The following is a 27,710-nucleotide window of genomic DNA, read 5'->3' as shown; positions in this document are numbered from 1 at the left end:
GATTTTAAATTTTATCTCTTGTGCTTTAGAAGTCTTGTACAGAAAGTCAATTTCTGCCAATATTTTGAAGTGTTGGGCTTACCTTTTCTTTTAGTAGGTGCAGGGTTTCTGGTCTAATTCCTAGGTCTTTGATCCACTTAGAGTTGATTTTTGTGCAGGGTGAGAGATGGGGGTGTAATTTCATTTTGCTAAATATCGATTTCCAGTTTTCCTAGAAACATTTGTTGAAGAGACTATCTTTTCACCAATGAATGTTTTGGGCACCTCTGTTTAGTATAAGAAAACTGTGTTTATGTGAGTTTGTCTCTGTGTCTCCAATTCTGTACCATTGGTCTACATGTCTGTTTTCATGCTAGTGTCATGCTGTTTCTGTTACTATGGCTCTCTTAATTTAAGATCTGGTTTCGTAAGGCCTCCTGCTTCACTCTTCTGGCTAAGGATTGCTTTGGCTATTCTGGGCCACTTATTTTTTCAAATGAATTAGACGACTGCTTTTTCTATTTCAATGAAGAACATCATTGGAATATGACTGGAATTGCACTGAATCTGCTGAGTGCTTTTGGTAGTATGGCCATTTTAACAGTATTGATTCTGCTTATCCAAGAGCAGTGTAGGTCTTTCCATCTTCTAAGTCTTCCTCTCAATTTTTTTTCTTTAGTGTTCTGTAGTTAGTCATTATAGAGGTCTTTCTTCTGTTTTATTAAGATTGATTCCTAAGTATTTTTTTTCTAGTTACTCTTTTGGCTGATTCATCATTAGAGTATAGGAACACAATTGATTTATGGGTATTAATTTTGTATACTGCTACTTTGCTGAATTCATTTATGAGTTCTAAGAGTTTACTGGTAAGAGATTTTTTGGCCTTCTAAATATAGAATCATGTCATTGGCAAACAGATACTTTGAGCTCTTCTTTTCCTTTTTGTATCCCTTTATTTTTTTTCTTTTGCCTAATTGCTCTGGCTAGAGTTTCAAGGATTAAGTGGAATAGAAGTTGTGAAAGTGGGCATAATTTTCTTGTTCCTGTTTTTAAAGGGAATGCTTTCGGTTTTTCTCCATTTAGAATGATGTTGGCCTTGGGTTTGTCATATGGCTTTTACAATGTTGAGGTATGTTCCTTCTATTCCTAGTTTTTCCAGTGTTGTAAACATGAATTGATGCATATTTTGTCAAATGCTTTTTCTGCATCTATTGAGATAATGATGTGTTCTTGTCTTTGAGTCTATTTATGTGATGTACTACATTTACTGATTTCTGTATGTTGAACCAACCTTGCATCCCTGGGACGAATCCCACTTGATCATGCACTATTTTTTAATGTGTTTTTGTATATGATTTGCCAGTATTTTATTAAGAATTTTTGCATCTATATTCATCAGGGATATTGGTCTGAAGTTTTCTTTTCTTGATGTGTCTTTGAATGAGTTTGGAAGAATTCCCTCATTTTCTATTTCATGGACTAATTTGAGGAGGACTGGTGCTAGTTCTTCTTTAAAGGCCTGGTAGAACTCAGCTGGGAATTCATCCAGTCCTGTACTTTTCTGTGTTGATAGGCTTTTGATGGCTTCTTCGGTTTCATTTCTAGAAATTGATCTGCTTAAATTTTAATATCCTCCTGGTTCAATTTAGGTAGGTCATATATATAGAGAGAGATAGATAGGTAGATCTATTTATATATGTGTGTGTGAATTTGTCAATATCATCAAGATTTTCTAGTTTATTGGAATTTAATTTTTCAAAATAGTTTCCAATTATCCTCTGTATTTCTGTAGTGTCTGGGGATATTTCCATTTTCATCATGGATTTTAACAATTTGAGTTTTTCTTTTTTTTTTTTTAGCTTGGCTAAGGGTTTACCAATTTTGTATACAAGTTTTCTTTCATTGCCTTTTTGGGTTTTTTTTTATCTCAATTTCATTGGGTTCAGGTCTGATTTTATTTTCTTGTTCTATTAATTTTGCTTTCTAGTAGAGCGCTTGCCTAGCACGTGTGAGGCACTGGGTTCAATTCTCAGCATTATATGTAAATGAATAAATAAATAACAGTCCATTAACAACTAAACAACTAGTGAAAAAGTGAATTACCTGACACAGTAGCTTTTTTCCACCTAAATTTTATTCATTCATATCTTCTTCACTATTTTAGTTTAAATATTGAACAATGGTATATAAATTTTTATTTTTTGCTTTAGGAGAATTATTAGAGCTGTGAAATCTTATTTCTAAATCTTAGATTTGTTAGTTGCTTTCCTCTAGGTATTAGTATACTTGAAATTAATATTAGAAAAAGACGTTATGTAATTTACCTTAAGAAACTATGGTATTACATGCTAAAAAATGAATTAGGAATTTTTTTAAGCTTTAACATTTTATTTGCATTGCAGTGTATCAATATTGTCTCAAGGAAGTAAGAAGTTTAACAAATAACACATCTTTTATCAGTAATGAGAATTTTAATTTATTTATCTTTTATTCAAACTAGAATTGATGAAAATCAAGCAATAATTATGAAAGTCATGCATATATATTCCTGTGGCATATCATCTATGTATAAAGCATTAGTTGTGCTTTAAATTTAGCCCCATGACAATGGAACACCTTTGATAATACAGTAGTATGGTGATTCTGGTAAGTATAATTAGTCCCCAGAGTACCTCATTTCCCACTAACAAATTTCAGTCTCACTTTAGAGGTCTTTGTGACAAGCTCCAGGCTTTTTAAGCAATTTTAGTCTTGGTCCATCACCCCATATTTCTTTGTCTTTTTGTCTTTGTTTTTGTTTTTAAATCCCTGTGTTGAGGCTGGGCACTGTGGCACCTGCCTGTAATCCCAGCAGTTCCGAAGGCTGAGGTTGGAAGATCACAAGTTCAAAGCTAGCCTTAGCAACTTAACAAGACTCTGTCTCAAATTTTTAAAAAAGTTAGGAGGGGGGATGCTTGGGGATGTGGCCCAGGGGTTAAGTGTCCCTGGGTTCAATCCCTGATGCAGGAAGGAAGGAAGGAAAGAGGGAGGGAGGGAAGGAAGGAGGGAATGAAGGAAGGAAGGAGGGAGGGAGGGAGGGAGGGAGGGAGGAAGGAAGGAAGGAAGGAAGGAAGGAAGGAAGGAAGGAAGTCCCTAAGGGCTGAAATCTAGGGTAGGAATTGCTTCTAATCTTCTTTTCATGCATTTATAATGTTTATTCAAAATTGAGTGCCTCTTGGTATGCTAGGCACTATGTCAGACCAGTCAGTACTGTGGGGTCAGAGTGGTCTTTGCCTTCTTGGTGCTCAAGGTCTAGAAAGGAAAACAGCTGTTAAATTTCAACTGTGGTATATGAACATGTGTAATGTGAAGACCTGACCTAGCATGAGAATTGGGGGAAGGCTTCTCTGAATGCAGGATTATTTATCTGAGGCCTAAAAGGAAAGAGGTCAGGACAAGAGGAGAGGAGAAGCACATTCTGAGCAGAGGAGGCAGTGTATGTGAAGGCCCTCAGGCAGCCCAGGCAACACCTTTGTTCCGCAGAGTAGAGAGCTGGGTGGTGGGAAGGCAGGCAGGGTCAATAAATGCTTACTAAAGACTAAGTGAATCAGATGGTCTGGGGCTTTGTTTGCCTTTTTAGAGATTTAGGACTTTATCCAAAGAGCAATGAAGAACAGTCAGAGGTTTTAAGCAGGAGTGTGAAATATTCAAATACTGTCCTTTCAAAACTTTGGCTACAGTTTGGAGAACAGGTTAGAGAAGGACAAAATTGGAGTCATTAGTGAATGTTGCTTTCCACTTCGTAACCTTTCTGTGTTCAGATTTATATATTCCAGACAACTATTTAGTATATGTAGTGTACTCAGTATTGATTTCCCAGAGGTTACATTTCTAGGTCTTAGAATCTATTGACTTTTGCCAACAGGATTTTTTTTCTCTTTCTCTCTGTGTCTCTCTGTGTCTCTCACACACACATATCCATTTCTTTTTCCTAAATAACATTTCTTTTTAGTTATCTAGAATTTTTTCTGTTGCTTCTGTTAATTGTGGGAAAGGAGAGAAGTAAAATAGAGCAGTGCAATCTAACTGGATGTTTTAGGTCCACATGATTCACTTAGTCTTTAGTAAGCATTTATTGATCATTTACTCAGTGTCAGGCTCCTACTTATGTACTTGGGATGCAAAGCGTGAAGATAGGTTTTCTGTCCTCAAAAGGTTTTAATTTAGTGGATTTCAATATTTATATACCAACATTAAGTTTAATAGCTTTTAAAATTATTTTCGATTTTTCTTCTTACTTATCTGAAATTCTGATTATATTCATCCTTCAAGAATAGAAATCCTGAAATAAATTTAGTAAGTTTTCTATGTTGGAATCTCTGAGTGCTCTCAGTCAGTTGAAGAAAAATCTCTTTAAGCCCTTTTGCTCACTCAAAAATTAACAACAAATTTAAAAAGCTTTAAAGCAAATTGGCTATTATATAGGGCATCAGTTTTGTTTAACACAGATCTTGCTGCTTAGTTTCCTGGCCAGGAGTTTGGGCTCTACCACACAGTCCCAGCTATTGCCAACCAGTACCACCGCCAGAGGCCTAAAAGCAATAGGTCTATCTGGTCATGGACTGGAACCTCTAAAATTGAGAGGCAAAATAAACTTTTTGTTTTTATAAGTTAATTATCTAAAGTAGTTTGTTCCAGTGACGGAAGGCTAACACGCTTGATTTTATAGGTTTGTAACTGGAAAGCATTTGTCTCAGCTCACTCATATCTGATTTAAATAATATTTAGATTTTAGACTTTAGGGTTTATGCTGGAATAAGGTTAAGTCTTCTGGCGATAATAACATGTAATAACCATATTTTGTACATGAGAAGGACATGAATATATCGGACCAGATTGAATGTCTATGTCCCCCACCAATTCATATGTTCAAACCTAACCCCCTATTTAATGGTGATTAGGAAGAAGAGCCTTTGATATTTGACTAGGTCATGAAGGGGAACCTTACAAAGAGAACTAGAAGTGTTCCCCTTGTTCCCCTGGCCCTTTTATCACATGAAGATACAATAATAGGGCAGCTATATATGAACCAGGGAGTAGGACCCCACCAGATACCAAATCTGTGGGCATCTTGAACTTGGACTTCGTAGCCTCCTAGAACTGTGTGAAATAAGTATTTGTTGTTTAAGCCACCCAGACTATAGTAATCTATTTTAGTAGCCCAAGCTAAAACTATAAATGTCAGCTCAAAGGAATATTGAACAAACTAAAATCTTGTATGCAAAAATGATCCTATTTAAGGACACACCCCCAGTGATGTCCCACTGGGCCCCACCTCCCAAAGGGACTACCATCTCTCAAGAATACCAAACTAAGGACCAATCCTTTAACACATTGGCCTTTGGGGGATGTTCAGTATCCAAACTATGTAGCACCAAGGAAGTTTGTGTTTCCAAAATACAATGATGGGACAGGAGCAGGATAGATATTGTGTTCCAAAAGGGATAAATAGGAAAGAAAGGAGTAATGAATCCCAAATAAGTCCAAACTACAAGGCTGACTTCATGAGATCTTAAGGCTTGAAAATAATCTTTTGGCTTAATACTCTGCCTTCAAGGCCCACTGGGGGGGAAGTCCTACCTTCTTGTCACACTGGGCTGGAATCCTGCTGGAATCCAGGTGATCCCACCCCTATGTCCTTAGATAGTTTCTCCCCCACAGCTTTGGTGGAAATTGTCTGGTCTGTTGAAAATGAGGCAGTGATCCCTTCTTTTGAAACCAAGGATGCAGCCCTGCTGATGTCTAAATCACCTTCAGGGTCTGTCATCATCTTTATTTTTTTCCCAAAGAGTAGTGTCTGCTGAGGTAACTCATCAGGCCCATGATTCACACCTACACTAATCTCTTTATTAAACAGTTGCTCTTCTAAACACACTCTTATTTTTGTGATGTGGATAACCTGAGAGTTTTCCAAATCTTTACATGCTAATTTATTTTTTCTTTTGGAACCAGGAATTGAACTCAGGGGTGCTTAACCACTGAGCCACATTCCCAGCCCTCAATTTTTTACTTTAAGACAGAGTCTTGGGGCTGGGGTTGTGGCTCAGTGGTAGAGTGCTCACCTAGCACGTGCGAGGCACTGGGTTCAATCCTCAGCACCACATAAAAATAAATAAAATAAAGGTATTGTGTCCAACTACAACTAAAAAAAATATTTAAAAAAAAATGAAAGACAGAGCCTTGCTAAGTTGCTTAGGATGTCACTAAATTACTCAGGCTAATCGGGAACTTGCAATCCTCCTACCTCAGCCCCCTGAGTCACCAGGATTACATGGTGCCCATCATTCCTTTCCCCTTGCATTTTTCCATAAAGGAGCCAACCAAGACCTTCAGAACTTTGCTTAGAAATTGCTTCAGCTAAATATCCAATTTCTTCACTTAAAGTTCTGCCTTCTATAAGACTCTAGTACACGAGCACAATTTAGCCAACTTCTTTGCCTCTTTATAACAAGGATTCTCTTTCCTCAGTTTTCAATACCATGTTCTTTATTTCTGAGAACTTATCAGAATGGCCTTCACAATACATATTTCTACCAACAATTTTCTCAGGATTCTCAGGTGTTCTCTAGAAAGATTAAGGCTTTTTCTATATTTTCCCTCTCTTTACTTTTTGAGCCCTTACCAGAATCACTTTTAAAGATTTTCTCATATCAAAGTAGGTTTTTTCCTAGCATGCAGCTGAAAACTGTTTCTCCTCTTATTACCAAGTTCTAAGCCTCTTCCACATTTTCAGTGTTAGAGTAGCACCCTTATCTCTTGGTATAAATTTCCTGTCTAAGCTTGGGCTGTAATAATAGTCTGGGTTGCTTTAAATATAAATTTGTTTCTCATAGTTCTGGAAGCTGGGAAGACAAAGTTCATGAGACTAACAGATTTAGTGTCTGGGGAAGGATCACTTCTTGGTTCCTTGACAGCCATCTTCTCAGTGTGTTCTCACATGGTTGAAGGACTGCAGAAATCCTCTGGGGCTCTTTCTAAGGGCACTAAGCCCACTCAGGAAGGCTCTGCCCTCATGATTAAAAAATCTACCAGGCCCTACTTCCTAATGCCATCATGTTAGGTTTTAGGGTTTCAATATATGAGTTTGGGGGGTGGGAGACACAAATAATCTATAACACTTGGGATCTCAACTAGTCTTATGATTCTTATGATTTAAATACTGTCTATATGTCAATGACTTGCAAGTTAAATCTCTAGGCATGACCTCTTCCCTCAAGTCTACATTCACTTGGATGACAAATTGGCATCTCAAACTTAGCATGTCTGACTCAGAAATATTGATTTTCACCCCCACCCACTCTCCCAGCATCTTAATTTATTGGCACTGTTTGTTGTTCAAAATAAAACTTAAACAGTAATCTCTTATTTCTCTCTTTCCTTTGTTTCACATGTAACTTCTCAGTCCTCTTTATTCTACCTCCAAATATATCCCAGTTCTATCTTCTTCCTTCTTCTCTAGTAAACTCTAGTCCAAGCCAGTGGCCTTCCTCCCCTTTCTCCCCAGTTTCACTTTTATCACAAAATTCAGAGCCATCTTTTATGTTAGTCAGGTCATGCTGTTTACCCTGCTGATGATCCTCAGGGCACCCACTGGGTCAGGCTCTTAGTCCTCCGTTGTACCACTTGAACTGCACTTCACAGACATGCTCCCCTCTTCATGCCCAGCTCACTGCCTACTTGGGGTCTTTGTCCTAGCTGAACTGTTTGCCTAATACACTCATTCCCAAGGTTTTCTCCTGTCTGCTTCTGCAGGGACACCTAGTTTCAATGTGACTTCTTCCAAAAGGTTTTTCTTTACCATCAACCCAATATTATCTCCAGTTATTTCCTATCATAGTTGGCGGCTCAGTGGTAGCGTGCTCACCTAGCATGCACAAGGCACTGGGTCCGATCCTCAGTACCACGTAAAAATAAAATAAAGATATTTTGTCCACCTAAAATTAAAAAATAAAAAAGTCATATTTATAATTTTTCATATCATTTATCATATTTATTTTGGGTTATCTGTTTGTTGTTTGTTTTACCTGGCTTTGTATCTCACTCAGCACTTATGATATTTTCTGGAATATAGTAGTAATCTGATATTATTAAATAAAAACACAAATCTCACTTCACTTTTATATTAACCAATTGTAGTAACATTGCTGCCCAACAACACTGTGGTAGTCTCTTCATGTAAGCTGACCCCTGAGATCATAGCTTAGCATCATACCTACATCATACCTACATAAGATAAATATAAAAGAATGAAAAATAAAATCTACCTCATAAGTAAATAACACACTTTTTAGATTGACTTCTAGTTCTAGAACATTGATTCTGAGAAATACAAAGAGGTAAAAATATTACAGCTGAAGATCCCTCCAATTTTCTTAAGTTTTATCAAGTCTGGAAAGATTAAATTTCTTATTATTATACAAATGAGTGTTAAAGTATAAAGAAAATTAATGTAACTAACAAAATAATAAGATAGTTGATAAACTATGTAATCAAATAGGAAGTATCTTTTTCTCACCTTATTTTTTTAACTCTAGTAAACTATATCCTGAAATATGTTAAACTAAACTATTAGTAAAAGTTATTTTCCATATAAAAGTTATCTTCAGTTTGTGATGCCTTAAGGAATATGTAAAAAATAATAATTATGGTCTGTCTAAAAATTTGATGTGTTCAGAGTAAAAACTACCATTTTACAGGAATTTTTTTTATGTGTGCTGGGGTAAAACCCAGGGCCTTGTGAGTGCTAGTCAAGCTATCTACCAATAAGCTACAATCCCCAGCCTTTAAAGGAACTTTTAAATTTAAATTAGTCAACTAAATCGAAAATATTACTTTGTATTTTGGAAACACTTTGTATTTTGTAAAAGTAAACAAGTGAGCAATTGAAAATGAAATCACATTTCTCGCTGTATTTGAAGGAAAAAAGATATTGCTTTTTCCAATGATTTATCACTTAAAATTTCAGTGAGCTTCTGAAGAAATGAATACAGATTGGAAATAATTTTGCCAAATATATCTTAGAAAATGAATTAAAAATATATAAAAGCATCTCACCTTCCTTTCCTCTCAAGTACAAAAGCAGATTATTATTAAATCTTCACATTTTTAATGATTATCTCATGTTTATTTCTGGTCCCAAGATAGTCATTCAGGTTAGTATTGTGATTCTTATCTTCTTGTTTCTCCCTGGAGAAATCCTTCCTGAATCTCTAGCTGTGCTTGGTGTAATGCTTTCAGTGGTCAGATTTTAAATGTCTGGGAAGAATTTACAGCAATAATAGCCTTTCTAGGTTCTTCGGTAACCATCATCTTTTAAGCTGAATTCTGGTTTACATGTTTTAGCCTTTAATATTTTGCATAGGTAAGTCCGCCAGCCCCACAATCAATCATACAGTTTAAGAAACTATAGATAATTTAGAATGTGTCTTAAAATTCTTTTTGTCTAACTTCTCTCTCAGAACTGTTTTCAGCTTATTTTTTTCTTGAACATATTATAATTAATGATCTGTGTTTTACTCTCCCTTTTTATCCTTGTTTCTTTCACTTAGTTGATTTCTGAATGTTTCCCTTTATTCCTGTGATCTTTTCTTCATAGCGGCATTCTCTGGGTGAAGCTTTGCATAAATCTATCAACAATGTAAGTGAGCGGCACTTACAATTTATACACAAGGGCATGTTGCACTTTTGATTTTGCATAAATGACATCACTGCTTTAAAGCTTTAACTTAAATAAAAATTTGGAATTCAATAGAATATGCTTTGTTATATGGATACTAATTGCTTTTAACTTTCAGCCACTCATTTATGTATGTGCATACATCTACCACGTTGTATTAAAAACACAATTTAGTAATAAAGTCAAACAAGATCTTAGCTTTCAAACATAAAATTCATTCTTTAATGTTAACTTTGAAAGATATAGCAATATTTTTTAAACTATAAACTAGTTGATTATCATAAATATGGAAATAAATATAAATATTTATTTATTTTGGTTAATCTTTTTTTTAAAGTAGTGTTAGTGCACTTTTTTATTTAAAAGGATCAGGAAGTTATGAAGGCTCATGAGGTTTAGAACATAGTTTACACAATTTTATAATTAATAACAGAAATACATTTTCACACACTGAAACCTTTAGTTCACTGAAAAAAAAAAGTGAGTTTTATTTTCATACCAAACCCACATTTAACTTGTCCTTTAAAATAACAGAGTTATCTTTGAATACTTTTCTTGATATCCTCGAGAAGGGGGCTCAGTATACTTTTCTGTAGAGGACCAAATGGTAAATACTTGCGGCTCTGTGGGTCGCTACTTGACTGCAGTTGTAGCATGAAACACTCACAGATTATGTATCAACCTGTTGGTATGACTGTGTTCCAGTACAGCTTAATTTATGAAACAGGCTCTAGTTTACCAGTCCTTTCCTGGAGAGATCAAAGCTTCAAGTCTAGAGATGTCCTGTGAAGTCTAATCTTCAAATCTAGAGAATAACCTACCCTCTCTGCATGCTATGTCTATCCAGCCTCCCATGTAAAAGTTCAGCACCTGGCAAAAGGTTTTTTCTACATATGTCATCTTTTTAAACAAGTGACTATTGATATATCTCTTCTTTATAGATGCTTTCTAAATAGTTTTAGTTCTGAATGAGAATGTGATTGGTAACACATTCTACAAGTATCTCTGGGAAACTATGAAGCATTATTGTGGTTCTTAATTGATAAACTCAGTTTACAAGTCTTTAAAAAAACAAAAATTATAAATTTTTTGAACCAAATTTTTTTTCAGAATGATTATTTTGCAAACTTATTTTTCTTAAATAGATTCTTCAGTAATAGCAAATTAGTGGTTTAAAAGGAATTGAAGTATTTGAGCAACTTTAAGTGTTACACATGAGCATTTACATAAGTCATTGATGTATTAATATTCTTTTGTGTATTACCATATCCTCTACTAAGCCTAGGTTGGCAATTTCTGTGTTAATGTGTGTATTTGAAAGCATCTAACTAAATATTAATGCCTAAATTAATAACGACAATTTTATCCTAGTTATTTTACTAAGGGGAGGTACTTAACCTTTTTTAAGATGGGGATTTCCATTTAATCCCATAACAAACTCAAAAGTTCATTTAACTAGAAAGAAAGAAAAGGGGAGAGGCAAGGAACAGTAATTGCCATAAGAAATGTGTATAGTCATTTAAAATAATGGGTAAGGGATAGCCAGGCATGGTGGTCCATTTCTGTAAATTCAGGCCAGCTTGGGTAACATAAACTTTGTCTCCAAAATAACAATTAAGCAAAATGGGGCATATCTACATACCATGTGTACCCTATAAATGTTATTGTAAGGGAGAGGAAAAACTACAAGCATAAATTCACTGGCCTTCCTAAAGGAAAATCACCAAATATCATTAAATAATCCTTGATCATACTCATTTTGAGGAAGCTACACAGAATCGGCTCTGTGAGAACCACTCTATTTACACCTGCAGGTCAGGACACCTTCATGACTTCACATTTGAAATCATATTTACTTCTCTGATACAGATGGACGGTCTGCCACCATCAGCAGCTCTAGAGGTATCTTGTTTCCTCTGCTTTGGACAATAAACGCTGATCTTTTTGAATTGTGCCCCATGACCACCAAGAAACTTCTGTGTAGAAGACAGAGCCAATATTTTGTCAGATTGTGGTAGATACAGTCTCTACATTTAGTGAAATCATCCGTTAGTTTACTCATGATACAGTTAAAGCAAAAGAAACCAGGCAGTTTTATCAAGGCAGACACGAGGAGTTAAAATCTACAGAGATACATAACAAGTGTTATAACTCGTTTCCTCTTGGGATTGGGACAAGGAATGGGAATGAAGAGACTTTACTTCTTATTTTATATACTTCCATATTTTTTAGTTTTTTCTACAATAAATGCTTTTTACTTTTGTAATTAGGAATAAAAATATGCTGCACTGCCTGGCCCCAATTGCAGATTAAATCATAATCTCAAGGGGTCAGAGTCTAGCAACTGTGTTTATTAAAAGATACGCCAGGTTTGAGAACACAGAATACAGATATTACCCAGGTTTGAGAACACAGAATACAGATATTACCTTAAGACATACTTTATTTTTTAGAATAAATTGTATACTTTTTGTATTCTTTGATTTCTGCTGTAAGACTGATTTGTAGGGGGCCACCAACATTGCATCAAAAAACAAACATTGTAGTGTACGATGAATCAAAATGTATTCTGCTATCATATATACCTAATAGTTAATTTTACAAAAACAAAGATTGTAGATTAAATGTACAAAATTAATAACAACGTCCCATTTTAACATTCTACATATCTAGTACTTCGGATTTGATGTTTCAGTTTTATTTTGAGGGCGTTCTACAAGTACCATATTGAGATACAGAACCCTTGTGAGTTAACCCTTGTCTTTCTTTTTTAAAAAAAAGTATCCATATATTTTTAATTCTAATTATTTTATTGTAACAATTTTACAGAATTCTGTCTTCTGTACTATATTTTCAAAGAGACAGCAACACTTGATTTTCAAAAAGATAATAGTATTTAAGTGGTAGAAGTCAGAAGAGGGAGGGCAGTTACTGTCAGTGTAGTTTTAAATGTGAAAAATATCTGATATTTATTAATCAGTAGAAAATATTACATAATTTATATCTAAATTGCTGTGGTAAGAGTTCAAAAAATAAGAGCTAACTCTTTTCTGAAATAAAGATTATCTTTTATTTATTTAAAATGGATAAGAATATTAAAATTGGGCTGGGGATGTGGCTCAAGCGGTAGCACGCTTGCCTGGCATGCGTGCGGCCCGGGTTCGATCCTCAGCACCACATACAAACAAAGATGTTGTGTCTGCCGAAACACTAAAAAAAAAAAAATAATAAAATAAATAAATAAATATATATTAAAAAAAAAAAAAAAAAGAATATTAAAATTTTTGAAGCTGTAACAAATGTGTAGAAATGTTCTACCTAATTTGAATATACTATACAATTCAAAGCATCTACTATTTCTTATTAATTAACAAATGCTTTTCTATGTATTGTATAATTCTACAATGAAAGTACTAATCTAGATTATTGCCCAAATCTTTTGATGGAAAGTTAAATCTTTGTTCTTGGTTGTTTTGAATTAATGAAGTTTTATATTAATATGTACTTCCATAAAATGTATTAAACCCAGCTGCTTAAATTATAGCTATAAAATATTAGATCATTTTACATTGCTTTGCTCATTGTCTTTTAAAATGCCATGTAATTTTTATGCTGAATAAAGGCTGATTTATGTATTGTGATTCTACTAATTTATTTATTAAAGATAAATGAGTTTTAATGCTGCATTGCATGATTTAGGCTTTCTGCATATCATTCACATTACTGTCATGAGCATGAATTTAAATATTTTAGATTGCCTTATTATTTTGGTATGCTTTTCAAAATTAAGAATACAAAAATAAGTATATTTAAATATTAAACTGCATGATAATGTCTTCTGCATATAGCTTATATTATTTTCTTGAGTATAGATTTAAAGACTAATTATACATCCTAAATTGGAAATTATTATTTTGGAGTTCTTTCAAGGTAAAGTATATTATAATACAGTAAAATATTTAAGCATATTTTAACTGGAGAAGTTTAAAACTGTTTAGATTTTAAATGCATGGCTATTATATGTTACTGTGATATTTCATTCATTCATTTTAATGTCATATTTCTTCAAAAGTTCTTTCTTAAATATTGTAGTCAGATTAACACAATTTGACACTATTGTAGTCAAAGTGACACAATGGAAGATTATTGACTCAGTGAATTTTTAAAGTAGATATTGCAGAAAACAAAATATTTACATGCTGTGAAATGGTTGACTTCCTAACTAACCTAAGTGTACACTCAATTAGAGGGTAGGAGATTCAGGTTCATTGCCTGCCCAAATGGTGCTTGTGTGCAAGAAAGAAAATTATGCCCATTCTTTTGGGGTGGACACTATCTGTACCAGGGCAGACACTTGGAGAGCAGAACGCTAGGTCGATTTTAGACCCCATGTAGTCACGTGCTGATAAATATCTTTGAGAATATCAACCATAATCTCACATAAAATGAACACTTTTCCCAACTTTCCCACATATACTCTAAACAGTTCTTACTAGGCATCACCATGGGTTGCGCACCTGGAAATGACTAATGCTGAACTTGGGAAGAGAATGGATAGAGTTGCTTTTTCTACTTCAAGAACCAGCTGGCTGGGAAGAGAATTGCTCTACTATTCACACATCAGCGTTCCAAAACATTTTTGTTGCCTATTCTATTTTTATTGTATTTTATATAATTCTATAATTTTTATATTATTATTATATTTTATTATATTTTCTCTAGGATGTCCTTAATATTTTTTTCATCCTGATTATCCTTGCCTAAAATGGTGAGAAGTCACATGGAATAATTCTTACTCTATAAGTATGGCCTTAAATGCAGCTGCGGCATTCTCATGTTATTTCCACATTTGCAGGACTCATTTCAGACTCTAAACCATGGGTTCTTGTGCCATTGTGAGGAATAAGGAGTTGCATTGCCTAGATTCATAGCCTTGCCATTCCCTCTTGGCTCTAAACATAAAATAACCTCTGAAATCTTATATTTGCGTAGAAATTAATGAGTAGAATTCCTAAACTTTGAACAGGTACAGTCACTTCTTCGGAAATAAATTATAACATTGAATATCTATGCCAGTTGTATCATTTCTCACCAGTGCTTGACTGTTTCCATAAAAGCATATGCTAACTTTTATAATTAATCCTGATTTATAATTTTATCCAAAACCCTTCCTAATGATCCACCTAAGCTCACTGCAGTCTATGACTATTTCCTGCTGCTTTAAAGGAAGATAGCCACTTGCCTTTGGCATTTCCAGTTCCAGTGGGTTTTCTTTCCTCCTTTCTTGCTTTGCATTTCTGGTGAGACCCTACCCTTTCTCTGCCTTTCCTTGTAAGACATGTGAGGCAACTTACATCTGCCATCCGGCAATGAAAGGAAGGTCTTTCCCATTATACAAACTCACTTTAAAGTTTCCTCTTTCCTTGGCTTTCTTGGCCATGGAAACAGTTTTACTATCCATAAACACATAGGATGTCTTAAGATATTTATGGAACTTATGGCTTTTTATCTGGTTCCCCTAAATTCTTGTTCTCAGAGTATGGTTGAATTACATTGTTTCAAGTTTAGTAGTCTTACATGAGAATATAAATAGATCAAATTACATGGTTTCATCAAATGCATATATGAATATGTACAATATATACATATATGATTTTTATTCTTATAAAATATTTCATTTTAAGTATATTAGAACTTCCAAACAATGCTAACATATTAGGGCTGATGTTTGTTTTCAAAAGGAGTAACAAATCAGTTTTCCATAGTGAAACAAAAGCACCTGATGTTAATGTAAAAATATAATTCCAGGATTAAGGGATGTTTGTGAACTTATTTGTTTGTTTGTTATGATACTAGGGATTGAACTTCCCTGGCACTGGCACTGAGCTACATCCACAGCCTCCCCTGGCCCCTACTTTTTTTCTTTTTTTAAGACAGAGTCTTGCTAACTTGCTGAGGATGGTCTCAATTTATGATCCTCTTGCCTCAGCCTCCCAAGGGACTGTGTGACTGTGCCTGGCATGTTTGTGATTTTTTAAAAAAAAGCTTAAAGGCTTTCAAATCATTTGAATTAAATCAAAATGCAAAAATTTCAAAAATGAAATTCAAAACAATGTTTAAATCAATGATTCTAAATTATAAGCTGACAAATCTTTTAAGGAGTAGGTCTTTAATTCTCAAACAATTTTAGCTTATTTATTGAATTGTTCATGTCAGAAGCACCAGCCCTTTTATTTTTTATTTTGAGATAGGGTCTCACTAAATTGCTTTTAGGGCATTGCTGAGTTGCTGAGGTTGGCTTAGAACTTGCAGTCCTCCTCCTCAGCTTCCAGAGCTGCTGGGATTACAGACATGCACCACTGTGCCTGGCTTCAGGAGCTGTTCTAGATGACTCTGTAGTAACACAGGTTCTAACACAGTGGTGAGGTGTAGATGCAAACACATGACAGAGCTAGGATTTTAGCTCAGTCCACAAAGCTTAACTATTTTACTTTACTTCTTCACAAATAATTGCACTTAACTTTTCATACTATCTCCTTGAAATGACTATGATCTTATAAATATGTTATTTCATATTACTAATTTTTATTATGTTGCAGCAGGGGTGTTCATTGAATTTCTAAATATAGGCTATCATGTTCCTTAGATAGTTTACAAACAAGACATCTACTGAAAATAGAATTTTAAATGAAGATAGCTCAGGATTAGATTTTACTATAAAGCATTTTAAACTTTCTTAAGAGAATTATTTTATAAAATGTTTTTGAAATGCTTTCAGCAATGAAAGGAAAGGAGATTAGCAATGTGTGAGATATGCCTTGTATTTATTCTTCATTGTATGCCATTCTGTGGTGTAGATTTCTTTGCTGAAACAGAATCTGGAAATTCAGCTTTCCCAGTCTCAAACTTCTTTGCAACAACTGCAAGCTCAGTTTACACAAGAACGACAAAGACTTACCCAAGAGCTTGAAGAATTAGAGGAACAACATCAGCAGAGGCATAAATCCTTAAAAGAAGCGCATGTTCTTGCATTTCAAACCATGGAAGAAGAAAAGGAAAAGGAACAAAGAGTAAGTTTAATATGACATATGTTCAAACATAATTAACCTTCAAATTCTTAAGAATTTTTTTTTGCCCCAAGGCATTATGTATTATTTTTATTTAAATAAATTTTCCAGGATGTGACTTCCTATGATGATCAGAATGATTAAACATATACACTAATCAAACACTACACTAGACTAGATTGGGGCCAACATTTTATTTGTTTCTGATCATAATGCTAAAACCCATACACTCTCTAGTTTGTTATATATTGTGATTTTTTAAAAAAGCTAAAGAAGAAATAAATTCAATTAACCTTTTTAGCATGGTTCTGCTAAATATAACAATTCTAATCATTTAGTACTCTTTGTATTTGTAATAGTCTTCCTTCAAATTTTTAATTTTTGTCTTTGAGTCTACAAAAAATAAGGGTATCCAAAGGATTTATAATTTTTATCCCAGTTTATCTTCACATTCCTTTTTTCCCCATGTACAAAAAATTCATAAACAGAGAAATTGGAAACATTTCAAAATATTATAATTTTCTTATATTTATCCAAAGGTTCTATGGAAAGTAGTGTGACACCAACAACTCAGACAGAAGGGATTTAAATCAAATTGATACATTATTATATTAATCAATCATATTACATGCCTGAATCTTCATGTATTCACTACTCAGTTTTGTGTTAAAATATTAGTTTGAAACAGTCCTAACACTATGTTTTTCAATTTCTTTCAAGGAACTTATTTTAATGAAGACAAAGATTTGATAGAAGAATACAGTTTAGATAGATTGTTTCTTAATCTTTTGACAAATACAAGCACTACTTTTTTAAAAAAATTTTTTTGTAGTTGTATATGGACAGCATGCCTTTATTTTGTTTATTTTTATGTGGTGCTGAGGATCGAACCCAGTGCCTCACACATACAAGGCAAGTGCTCTGACACTGAGCTGCAGCCCCAGCCCACAAGCACTATTTTAAGAAATGATATGTTACAAAAAGAGGTTGCTCACAAAAAGAACTTATTTCTTAAAAAAAAAAAAAAAAACAAAAAAACAGTTAACTTGCTGTGATCTATGGATTTTGTCCAGAAAGTCAAGGAAATTTCCTTTTTTAAAAAAAATTATGCCTGATTGCAAACAGTCTATTCATTGGATACCGCTTGTGAACTAGAATAACATATAAGAGTTCTCATATCAGTAATTTAATTTCACACAGTCTTGTATCACTTAACTTGAATCCTTTCTCAAAGAAAATTAGAACCTACAATTTTATTGTATTCATTAGATAGGCAAACTACCTAAGTAGCATACATCCTTTATTTTACCTATATTAAAAGAAACTCAGGGCTGGGGTTGTGGCTCAGCAGTAGCATTCTCACCTACCATGTGCATCGGGATGCTGGGTTCGATCCTTAGCACCACATTAAAAATAAAAAATAAAGGTGGGGCTAGGACTGTAGCTCAGTGGTAAAGTGCTTGCAGCAAGTATGTGTAAGGCACTGGGTTCGATCCCCAGCACCACATAAAAATAAAGATACTGTGTGTTCATCTACAACAAAATAAAATTTTTTTTAAATAATAAAGGTAAAGTGTCCAACTATAACTAAAACAAAAAAATTTAAAAAGAAACCATGCTTTATTTTTTCAGAAATAAAATATTCTAAGACAACATAAGTAGTCAATTGCTAATTTTAAAAAATAGTATTTTAGGGCAATGGTTAGAGAAATGTAGCCTTATTATAATCTTTTGTAGGATTGCTTCATTTTATAAATCATGGTAAAGCAAACAAACCCTTTCGAACAGTTCAGTCTCTTAAGTTTGAAATACTCTGAGTTCTTCTTTTTCCTATGGCATATTTTTTCTCTTATGCCACTTGTTGTGGTCTGTTCTTTCTGGCTAGGATTTTTAAACTAATCACATGGAAGTCTTTAGCTTACTCTCCTATCTACCTTCTCCCAGGAGATTTTGCTTCTTCACACAAATGCAGGAGCAAAGATTGACTGTTAAAAAAAAAAAAAAAAAAAAAAAACAGCTACAAGCTCTTTGATAAGTTAAAAAAAACTTCCATTGGAGGCCGTGCTGGGCCTCAAGCCAGTGCAGGACACACTCTGATATGTGCTCCTGCAGCCGCCTGCCATGCCCCTGATGAGAGGGACGAGGGCTGCTGCAGAAGGCCACAAGAACGTGGAGGCCATGCAGAGCTACAGGCCTGAGTTGAGCCACCTGCTGGAGGAGCAGCAGGAGGTGCAGAGACAAGTCAAAGAGAGTGCATCACAGACAAGGGATGTCCTCAAACCACATTTTAATGATTTAAAGGGAACCTTTGAGAAGCTCCTCAATGAAGGATTGGTGACCCTTTTGCAAGAGGTGGACACCATTGAACAAAACACCATTAAGCCACTAGATGACTGCCAGAAGCTCATTGACATAGAGTTAACACAGCAGAGGACTTTGTGTAAGAAAGTGAGATTGCCGTTCTTGGTGGTATAGAAGAACAGAATGAGAAACTGTGGAGCTTCACCACAAAGGCCTCACACAGACAGTTGGATAGCTTACCAGAAGTGCCTTTACTGGTTGATGTGCCTTGTTTATCTGCTTAGTTGGATGATTCAATTCTTAACATATTAAAGATAACATTTTGAAGCATGGAACAGTAGCATCTCTCCCACCAGTGCAAATAGAAAAATGAATAGAGAAACCTGAAGGCATCATAGAATGATGGCGTAAAGTGCATGACGATTTTGCAGACTAAGATTACAGGCTTCAGTTCTGAAAATGCTCTTCAAAACATTTTGAAGTTATATATGTAGATTCTGAAACTGAATTCATAGTATTGCACATAGACCCCAAAGTTGATTATCAGTTTGGAGTCTGCATCTGAGAAGATGTCCAACAGGAGTGGAGTCCATGGAGCATCTCCCAAATAGGTCATTCTACATTGGTGCCTCATGAGCAGACAACTGGCTTTGAGGGATACCGCCTGAGCATTTGAAGAAATATAGCACTCCGGAATGATTCTGAATCCTCAGGTATACTCTACTCCAGCACTCCAACCTATATATGTGGGCAGACATTAACATTCAGAGTTGAAACTGTGGGACAGCCAGACAGGAGATGGTATAGGAGTATGTGCAGAGAAGCAGAACAGATATAACTCTGCAGCGAGATCAGGCTACATGCATTAGTACCAATGGTGCAGTTTTTGTAAATGCACAAGAAATGACTAATAAGTTGCCTGCAGTTGCCTCTGGATCCACTGTCACATTTGACATCGAAGATGTGACTCTGGGAACTACTGATAATAATGAAGGCAAAAACTTCAAGCTCCAAACTATTAGCTCAAATTGTAGAGAAGTGGTTTTTGATTGGTTGCTTGATCAGTCTTGTGGTTCTCTTTACTTTGGATGCTCATTTTTTTTTTTTTTTTACTTTTTATCCTCGATGGAAAGTATTCATGTTTTAAAGTTTTGGATGCTTGGCTTGGTTTACTGTCTCTGTCCTCAACCCAGTTAGGTCTTTGTTGTTGTTGCTATTGTTTAAAAGTTAAATTAATCTTTCAGGCCATGGGAAATGAAAAGTGTCTACTGGAATCACTTTGCAATATTTTAGCCAGAAGAGACTTGAATGGTGTGGACAAAGCCATAATTCAGTGAATTTTGTTTTTATAATACTATTAATAAAAATAGCAAATTACAGTAAAATAAATCAGCTTTAAATATCTGGGAAGATAACAAAGTCCTGTGCCCTTCCAGTGTACTTCTTAAAGTTGGTTAATGTAACATTTTATTAAATCTCTTTCAGCATCCAAGGCCATGTGAAACTTTAGAATAGAACAGGAGCAGACCAGATAGAAGCCAAAGTTCTGTAATATTCATTCACTTGTTTTTTCCACATGAGTACATTGACTGTGTACTGTATATTCAGGAATTTGAAAGCAGTGTTGGCTTTTATCCCATTTTCAATAATCATTAAGTCTAAAAAGCTTTATGAATTTTGCCTTTTTTTAACAGTGCCTGAATAAGTGCCTATAATGGGCAAGTATTATCTTTTGTTCTTTCTTTGCAGTCTGATTCAAGATAGGATAGAAGATGCAGGATGCAGTGGTTCACAGCTATAATTCTAGCAAATCGAGAAGCTGAAGCAGAAGGATCACAAGTTTGAGGCCAGCCTTAGCAACTTAGTCAGACCCTGTTTCAAAATAAAAAGGGCTGGGAATGTGGCTCAGTTGTAGAGTGCCCTGGGATTAATCCCTAGTATTGTTAAAAAAGAGGATTTGTACAGGATGAAGCTACTTAAAAGTAGTAAATGCAGCAGTGTTAGCCATTTCACAAGTATATGATATGCACATGTGTGCCTCCAGGGTCAATGATATGCATATTACTATTTGTAGTTATGAGCTACAGTCCAGTTAATGTCAGTTTGATAAATGGTCTATTAGTGGACCAAAAAAATACAGGGTAAATACTTGACTGATTTTTTTGAACTTAAATTTATGTAAGATATTTATTTGAAGGACTTAATATGAAAAAATAATAGTCATAATTTGATATACTAGCTTGTAGACTTTTTTAAAATTTGAAAAGCAATTTTTTTCATTTTTACAGGTAGTAGAAAAATGGAAAAGCAAGCTTGATTATTTTTGTAAGATAATTTATTTCAGAGCTCATGTTCCCTGTTAGATAATCATGACCAATTTTCTCCTTGCCTTTTTATGTATAAGTGCCTTTCATATGTGTAGTGACTATAAAGAGGTTCTAGGATATAGACACCTTGCCCAGCCATCTGAAATAAAATTAAAAACTCAAAAGTTAAAAAAAAAAAAAAGCTTTCATTGCTCTTTTCCGACAAGAAGGGTATCTTTTCTTGGTGATGCTTTCCTCCTGTTCTTTTCTAGGTCTGAATGTGCTTACAGAAGAATTGTCTATTAGTTTTAGGTAATTTATAACCCTTAGCAGCTTTAGAAAATTATTTTATTTGAAAACTACCATAGGTAAAAGGTTCATATTTCCAATTCAAACAAAATATGTTTATTCAAACTGGTTTGGTGGTGATTCTTATTCTACTAGACTGAGCCTACTATTTTTTTCTAATGGTGATTATCTTATATTTAATTTTCTTGAAAATGAACTAAAAATACCTGTACTTCTTAACTAGTAACTGAGTTTTAGTAAGTATTTCCTGTCTTATTTGCATTTGTTCCCTATATTCTAATATAATTATTTTAAAATTTGCTTTTCCTGTCTAGGCTCTTGAAAATCATTTACAACAAAAACATTCTGCAGAGCTTCAGTCATTGAAAGATGCACACCGAGAGTCAATGGAGGGCTTCCGGATAGAGATGGAACAGGAACTTCAGACTCTTCGGTTTGAATTAGAAGATGAAGGAAAGGCTATGCTTGGTATTTTGGAAGGATTATAATTTGTCATATTTATTTGTATATTTTTCCATTTAAGATTCATTGTGAAGTAACACTTTTATTTTTAAATTTTGAAGCATCAAAATAATATCGAAATGCATAGCATATTTTATTTAAAAAGTCAAGTGAGGTAGAATAGAGTGGGTAGAATAGAAAGTTTACTCAGATTTCTCTATACTCTGGCTATGAAAGCAATACTCATTGATACTTGGGACTGAGTCAGGCATCTCAGAATTCACTGTCTAATGGACAGAACCATGGAACCATATATCTTTTAACTACATAGTCATATTGATTTTTCCACTTCAGGATTTTCTTTTAATGATTAGGTCTGCCTTTTTGCCAAGATATATTTTATATGGGGTTTAAATCTACAGAATGGATCTTTTCATAGAAAGAAGTTTAGTTTTAAAGAAAAACTATATATATATTTGTGTGTGTGTGTGTGTGTGTGTTTGTTTTTTTATGTTGTTTTTGTTTGTTTGTTTATTTTTAGTGTCATTTGGCAACTTGTTATTCCCACCATCCCATTTTCTACTGTTTGGTTTTATTCTAAATTCTACTAATATTTTTATTGCATGTTTGTCACACTTCAGTGCATATTATTTCCAAGTAGGAATTGGGAGCAAACAAGAACAAAGTGTTATAAATATTTTGGGCCTCAAAGGGAAAGCCATTTGACCCTCTTCTTCTCTATTGCTACTGGAAGTCTTTGGCCAAGTCATTACAGTTCTCTCTCCTTTATACTTGAAAAGACACTGTGATAGCTAGCACTAAAAGCATATTAAGTATGAACTTTTACTAAAGGTCTGTGAAGTACCTGAGTATATGCTAGAGATTTTGCTAAGCAAAGAGAACTAAAAAATGAACTCATGCTCTGAATTTGCACAGAGCTGATTGTCAAAAGCAGAGGTGGACTTTATATAATTATGGCCAAAGGGGGTGTATATAGCCATATCACCGTGAATGTGCCCAATCTTGTCTTTTCTTGGAAGCCAAGCAGAATAGGGCATGACTAGTACTTGAGTGGGATATTTCTGGCCAAAGGGGAATACACAGTTCCACAGCTATGTGAGGAGAGTTTTACAGGCCAAATATTGTAACTATTAGGTTTAACCCATTGAAACATTATTTAAATATCTTTTTAATGACAAGGAGTTTTGAGTTTTTCAAAAAATGTATTTATTTTAAGGTAATTATAAATTCACATGTAGTTTTAAGGAAGAATACAAAGAAATTCCTTGTACCCTTTATCCAGTTGCCCTGTGGTGACATCTTTTAAAACTATAATATAGTAATATATGTAAAATATCATATTATAATAATGATATAATCACTATATTGACATTGATACTATCAAGATACAGAACATTTGCAGCACTATGAGAATTCTTCTTGTCTATTTGTAGCCTCACCTACTTCTCTCTCCTTCCTATTTGTAATTTCTGACAACCATTGATCTATTCTCCATTTCTATAATTTTGTCACTTTAAAATACAACCAGTTTTATAAATGGAATAATACAAATATTTAACCTTTAGATACAGGCTTTTTTCACTCAGCATAATTCTCTGGAATCAACAAGGTGGTTGTGTGTATCAGTAAGTTTGTTCCTTTTCATTGTTGCATATTATTCCACAGTAAGAACATACCATTGTTCATTGTCCTTCACCTACTGGAAGTCATCTGTGCTTTTAGTTTGGGCTGTTTCAAGTAAAGCTTCAATAAACATTATTTAGCCACCCACCTTTACTTCCAGTGGTGCTTCCTGGAGCCAACATAGCCATTATAGCTTGTGAAGTGCTGAGGTGCTCTTAGGTGGCTCAACCTCTATGGCTCTGTGACCATCAGTGACTATGTGCATGCTTTTTAGGAGGGATTCTGGTAGACTCCAGAAGTCAGGAAATGGGGCCAGTGACCTCTGAGGATGTGGCTGTGAACTTCACCCAGGAAGAATGGGCATTGCTAACTGGTTCCCAGATGAAGCTCTACAGAACTGTGATGTAGGAAACCTTCAGGAACCTGGCCTCTGTAGGACAAAAATGGGAAGACCATAACATTGAAGATGAATACAGAAATCCCTGGAGAAATCAGTCAAATGGGAGAGAAGACTCAGTGAATATAAAAAAAAAAAAGTAGACAATGTGAAGCAATGTTCAGCCAGATTCCAGATCGTATTCTTAACAAGAAAACACTTCTTGGAGAAAAGCCATATGAAAGCCACATGTGTGAAGTGGTTGTTTGGTCATTCATCCCTTAAGAGGCACATCACATCTGACTTTACACATGGATGATGAGTTGGTGTCCTTTGAGAATATGGCTGTGAACTTCACTGTGGACAAGTGGGCTTTGCTAGATCCCTCCAAGAGGAAGCTCTACCACAATGTGCAAACCTTTAGAAGCCTCTCTAGGAAAAGAAAGATACCACCAGACCAATGAAGATTCATGTAAAAATTCTAGGAGAAATCTAAGTCAAGTGTTAGGGATACTCTGCGAGAGTAGTGAACATGAAATATCTTGAGCCAAACTCCAGATTGTATTGAGAACAATACAACTCTTCCTAGTGTAAAACATGTGAAAGCTTTGAGTGTGGAGAAGTCCTCATTGGTGATTTATCACCAAATATGCTTTCAGATCTCACACTGGACATAAACCATATGAATATCAGAAATATGGGAAAGCTATTATTTATCACCAGTGCTTGCAAAGCATGGGAAGACTCAGAGTGGAACACCATGAATGTAAGCAATGTGAGACAGTCTTAACTTGTCCCAGTTCCCTTCTAGTACATGAAAGGATTGACACCGGAGAGAAACCACATATATGCACACCATGTGATATAGCTTTCACTAATCACAGCACTCTTCAATACCATGAAAGGGTTCACAGTGGCAGAAAACCCCATGGATGTCAGCAATGTGGGAGACTCTTTAGTTGTTTTACTAGTTTGGGAAGACATGAGCAAAATCACAATGGAAATAAACCCTGTGGATATAAGCAGTGTGAAAAAATCGTCTTTTCTTTGAGTCACTTGCAAAGACATGAAGGAACTCACAATGGACAGAAACCTTATGTGTATGAGCAATGCGGGAAAGCCTTTCATTTTCCCTGTTCCCTCAGAAAACATTGAAGAACTCACATTGGAGAGATACCATATGTATGTATGGATTGTAGGAAAGCCTTCAGTGACTCTTTTTTTTTTAAGAGAGAGAGAAAGAATTTTTTAATATTTATTTTTTAGTTTTTGGTGGACACAACATCTTTTTTTTTTTTTTAATGTGGTGCTGAGGATCGAACCCAGTGACCCGCGCATACCAGGCAAGCGTGCTACTGCTTGAGCCACATCCCCAGCCCTTCAGTGACTCTTTTATAGACATAATATAATTCACACTGGACAGAAGCCCTATGTATGTGAACAATGTGGAAAATCACTCAGTTGTCTCAGTTTCCTTAAATTACATGAATCAGTTCACACTGGAGAGAAACCCTATGTATGTAAGCAGCATGGTAAAGCCTTTAGTTGTTCTAGTTCCTTTTGAACCCATGGAAGAATTCACAATGGAAAAAAACATATGAATGTATGCATGGTGGCAAAGCCTTTAGTTATTCTTTTTCCCTTAAATATCATGAAAAAACAATCACTAGGGAGAAACCCTGTATATTCAAGGAGTTTAGAAGAGCCTTTAATTCTTTCTGTTACCTTAAAATATGTGAAGGGATACCCAATGGAGAGAAATGCTATATATGTAAGGAATGTGGAAAAGCTTTCAGTCAAACCAGGAATATCATCACACATCAAAGGACTCACCCTGGAGAGAAACCCTATGTGTGTAAAGATTGTGGGAAAGCCTTCAATGAATCTAGTTCCTGTCACAGACATAAAAGAATTCACACTGAAGAAAAACCCTATGTATGTGAACAATGTGGAAAAGTATTCACTTATTTCAGTTCCCTTAAATTACATGAAAGAACTCAGACTGGAGAGAAATCCTATGTATGTCAGCAATATGGAAAATCCTTTGGTTATTCTGGTTCCTTTTGAGAACATGCAAAAATTCACAGTGGAATAAAACCTTATGTCTATAAACAGTGTGGGAAAGCCTCTAGTTCCTTTCAAAAACAAAAGAACTCACACTGGAAAGAAGCCCTATGTATGTATGCAATGTGAGAAAGCCTTTAGTTCTTCTTTTTCCCTTCAAAATCATGAAAGAATTCACAGTAGAGAGAAACCCTATTATGCAAGGAGTATAGAAAAGCCTTTAGTTCTTCCCATTGCATTAAAAATTGAAAGAACTCATACTGGAGAGAAACCTTATATATGTACATAGCATGGAAAAGCATTTAGTTGGTCCAGTCATGTTCTCAGACATCAAAGAACTCACACTGGAAAGAAACCCTATGTTTGTAAGCAATGTGGAAAAGCCTTTATTTCTTCCAGATATATTAAAATACATGAAAAAAACCACAAATCCCATGTATATAAACAATGTGGGAAAGCATTCAATCCTACTATGTTCTCATAGATGAAAGAACTCATGGGAAAGTAATCCTGACCAAAGACTGTGGTAAGACTTCCTTCTATCAAACATGAACAGTGAAGATAACTCATATTAATGTAAAGTATGTGAGGATGCCTGCAGTCACTTTGTCCAGCATATACATATAAATGAACGTAGTACGGAAAGAAACATGAAATAGAAGAGATATGCAAAAGCCTTCAGTTGACCTATGTATAAGTATTTGCACCTAACAAAAAGTCTGTGAATGTGAAAAGTACAAGAAAGTTGTCATTTAAAAAATACGTAAATAAACAATTATGTGTAAGTTTGTATATAAACATAAGTTTTCCTTTCTCTGAGATAAATTCCCAGGGCTCAAGAGTGCAATTGCTGGGATACATGTTAGTTACATGTTTATTTTTTTTTAAAAAAACTGCCAAAATGTTTTCCTGAGGAGCTATGTCATTTTGTACCCCACTAAATATTGTATGAATGACCCTGTTCCCTCACATCCTAGCCAATCTGAGTATAGTGATAGTTCATTGTGGTTTTAATTTGCATTTTCCTTATAATGATACTGAACATTTTTGTGTTCTCATTTGCCATCTGAATATCTTCTTTTATAATTGTTTATTTTTATTATTGTTTTGAGCATTCTTCATATTCTAGATACTAGTCTTTTGTCAAGCTCCTTCAGGTCTGTTTTAGCCCCATCATTCCACTGAAACTGTTCTTCCTGAGGTTCCCATTGACTTTTGAACATACTATTATGACTTACTAGATGTCACCTTATTTTCCCTGTGTGCAACCTGTGAGCCCTTAGACCATCTCCTTCTTGAATCTTTTTCCCCTTGATTGATGTGTCTATGAAGGTTTATATACTCATGGTATTCCTATTTTTTTGACATCTACCCTATAATCTCATTTACCATTTCTGTTTCCTCATGTATTATTAAATATTGCCATTTCCCAAGATTTAGCCCTAGCTGTCTTGTCTGTTTTCTAGTCTTCAGACTTTCCCTCATTGACTGAATTCATTTCCCTGGCA

At 34.7% G+C, this 27,710-nt stretch overlaps 1 protein-coding gene and 1 pseudogene across 8 annotated transcripts in view; both read left to right on the top strand.

Moving 5' to 3' along the window:
- The window catches only part of Fam184a (family with sequence similarity 184 member A), a 140,723-nt gene that overhangs the window by 93,239 nt on the left and 19,774 nt on the right, over nt 1–27,710 (top strand). For all 8 annotated transcript variants that reach the window (XR_006856719.2, XM_058586245.1, XM_058586246.1 and 5 more), the window contains exons 10-11: nt 16,552–16,764; nt 21,992–22,145. Coding sequence is in view for 7 of the 8 variants with exons in the window: in XM_058586245.1 (XP_058442228.1) it covers nt 16,552–16,764; nt 21,992–22,145 (367 nt within the window). In the remaining variant the exon portion in view is untranslated. The remainder of the gene's footprint in view (nt 1–16,551; nt 16,765–21,991; nt 22,146–27,710) is intronic.
- On the top strand, nt 17,723–20,254 carry LOC131425032 (cytokine receptor-like factor 3; annotated as a pseudogene).

The sequence above is a fragment of the Marmota monax genome, unplaced genomic scaffold (genome assembly GCF_021218885.2).
Source record: "Marmota monax isolate L192 unplaced genomic scaffold, Marmota_monax_Labrador192_F-V1.1 WCK01_AAM20220418_F8-fsc00140, whole genome shotgun sequence".
NCBI classification, from domain to species: domain Eukaryota; kingdom Metazoa; phylum Chordata; class Mammalia; order Rodentia; family Sciuridae; genus Marmota; species Marmota monax.
Note: the sequence above shows the minus strand (reverse complement) of the source record. Positions and strands in the feature narration are given on the sequence as shown.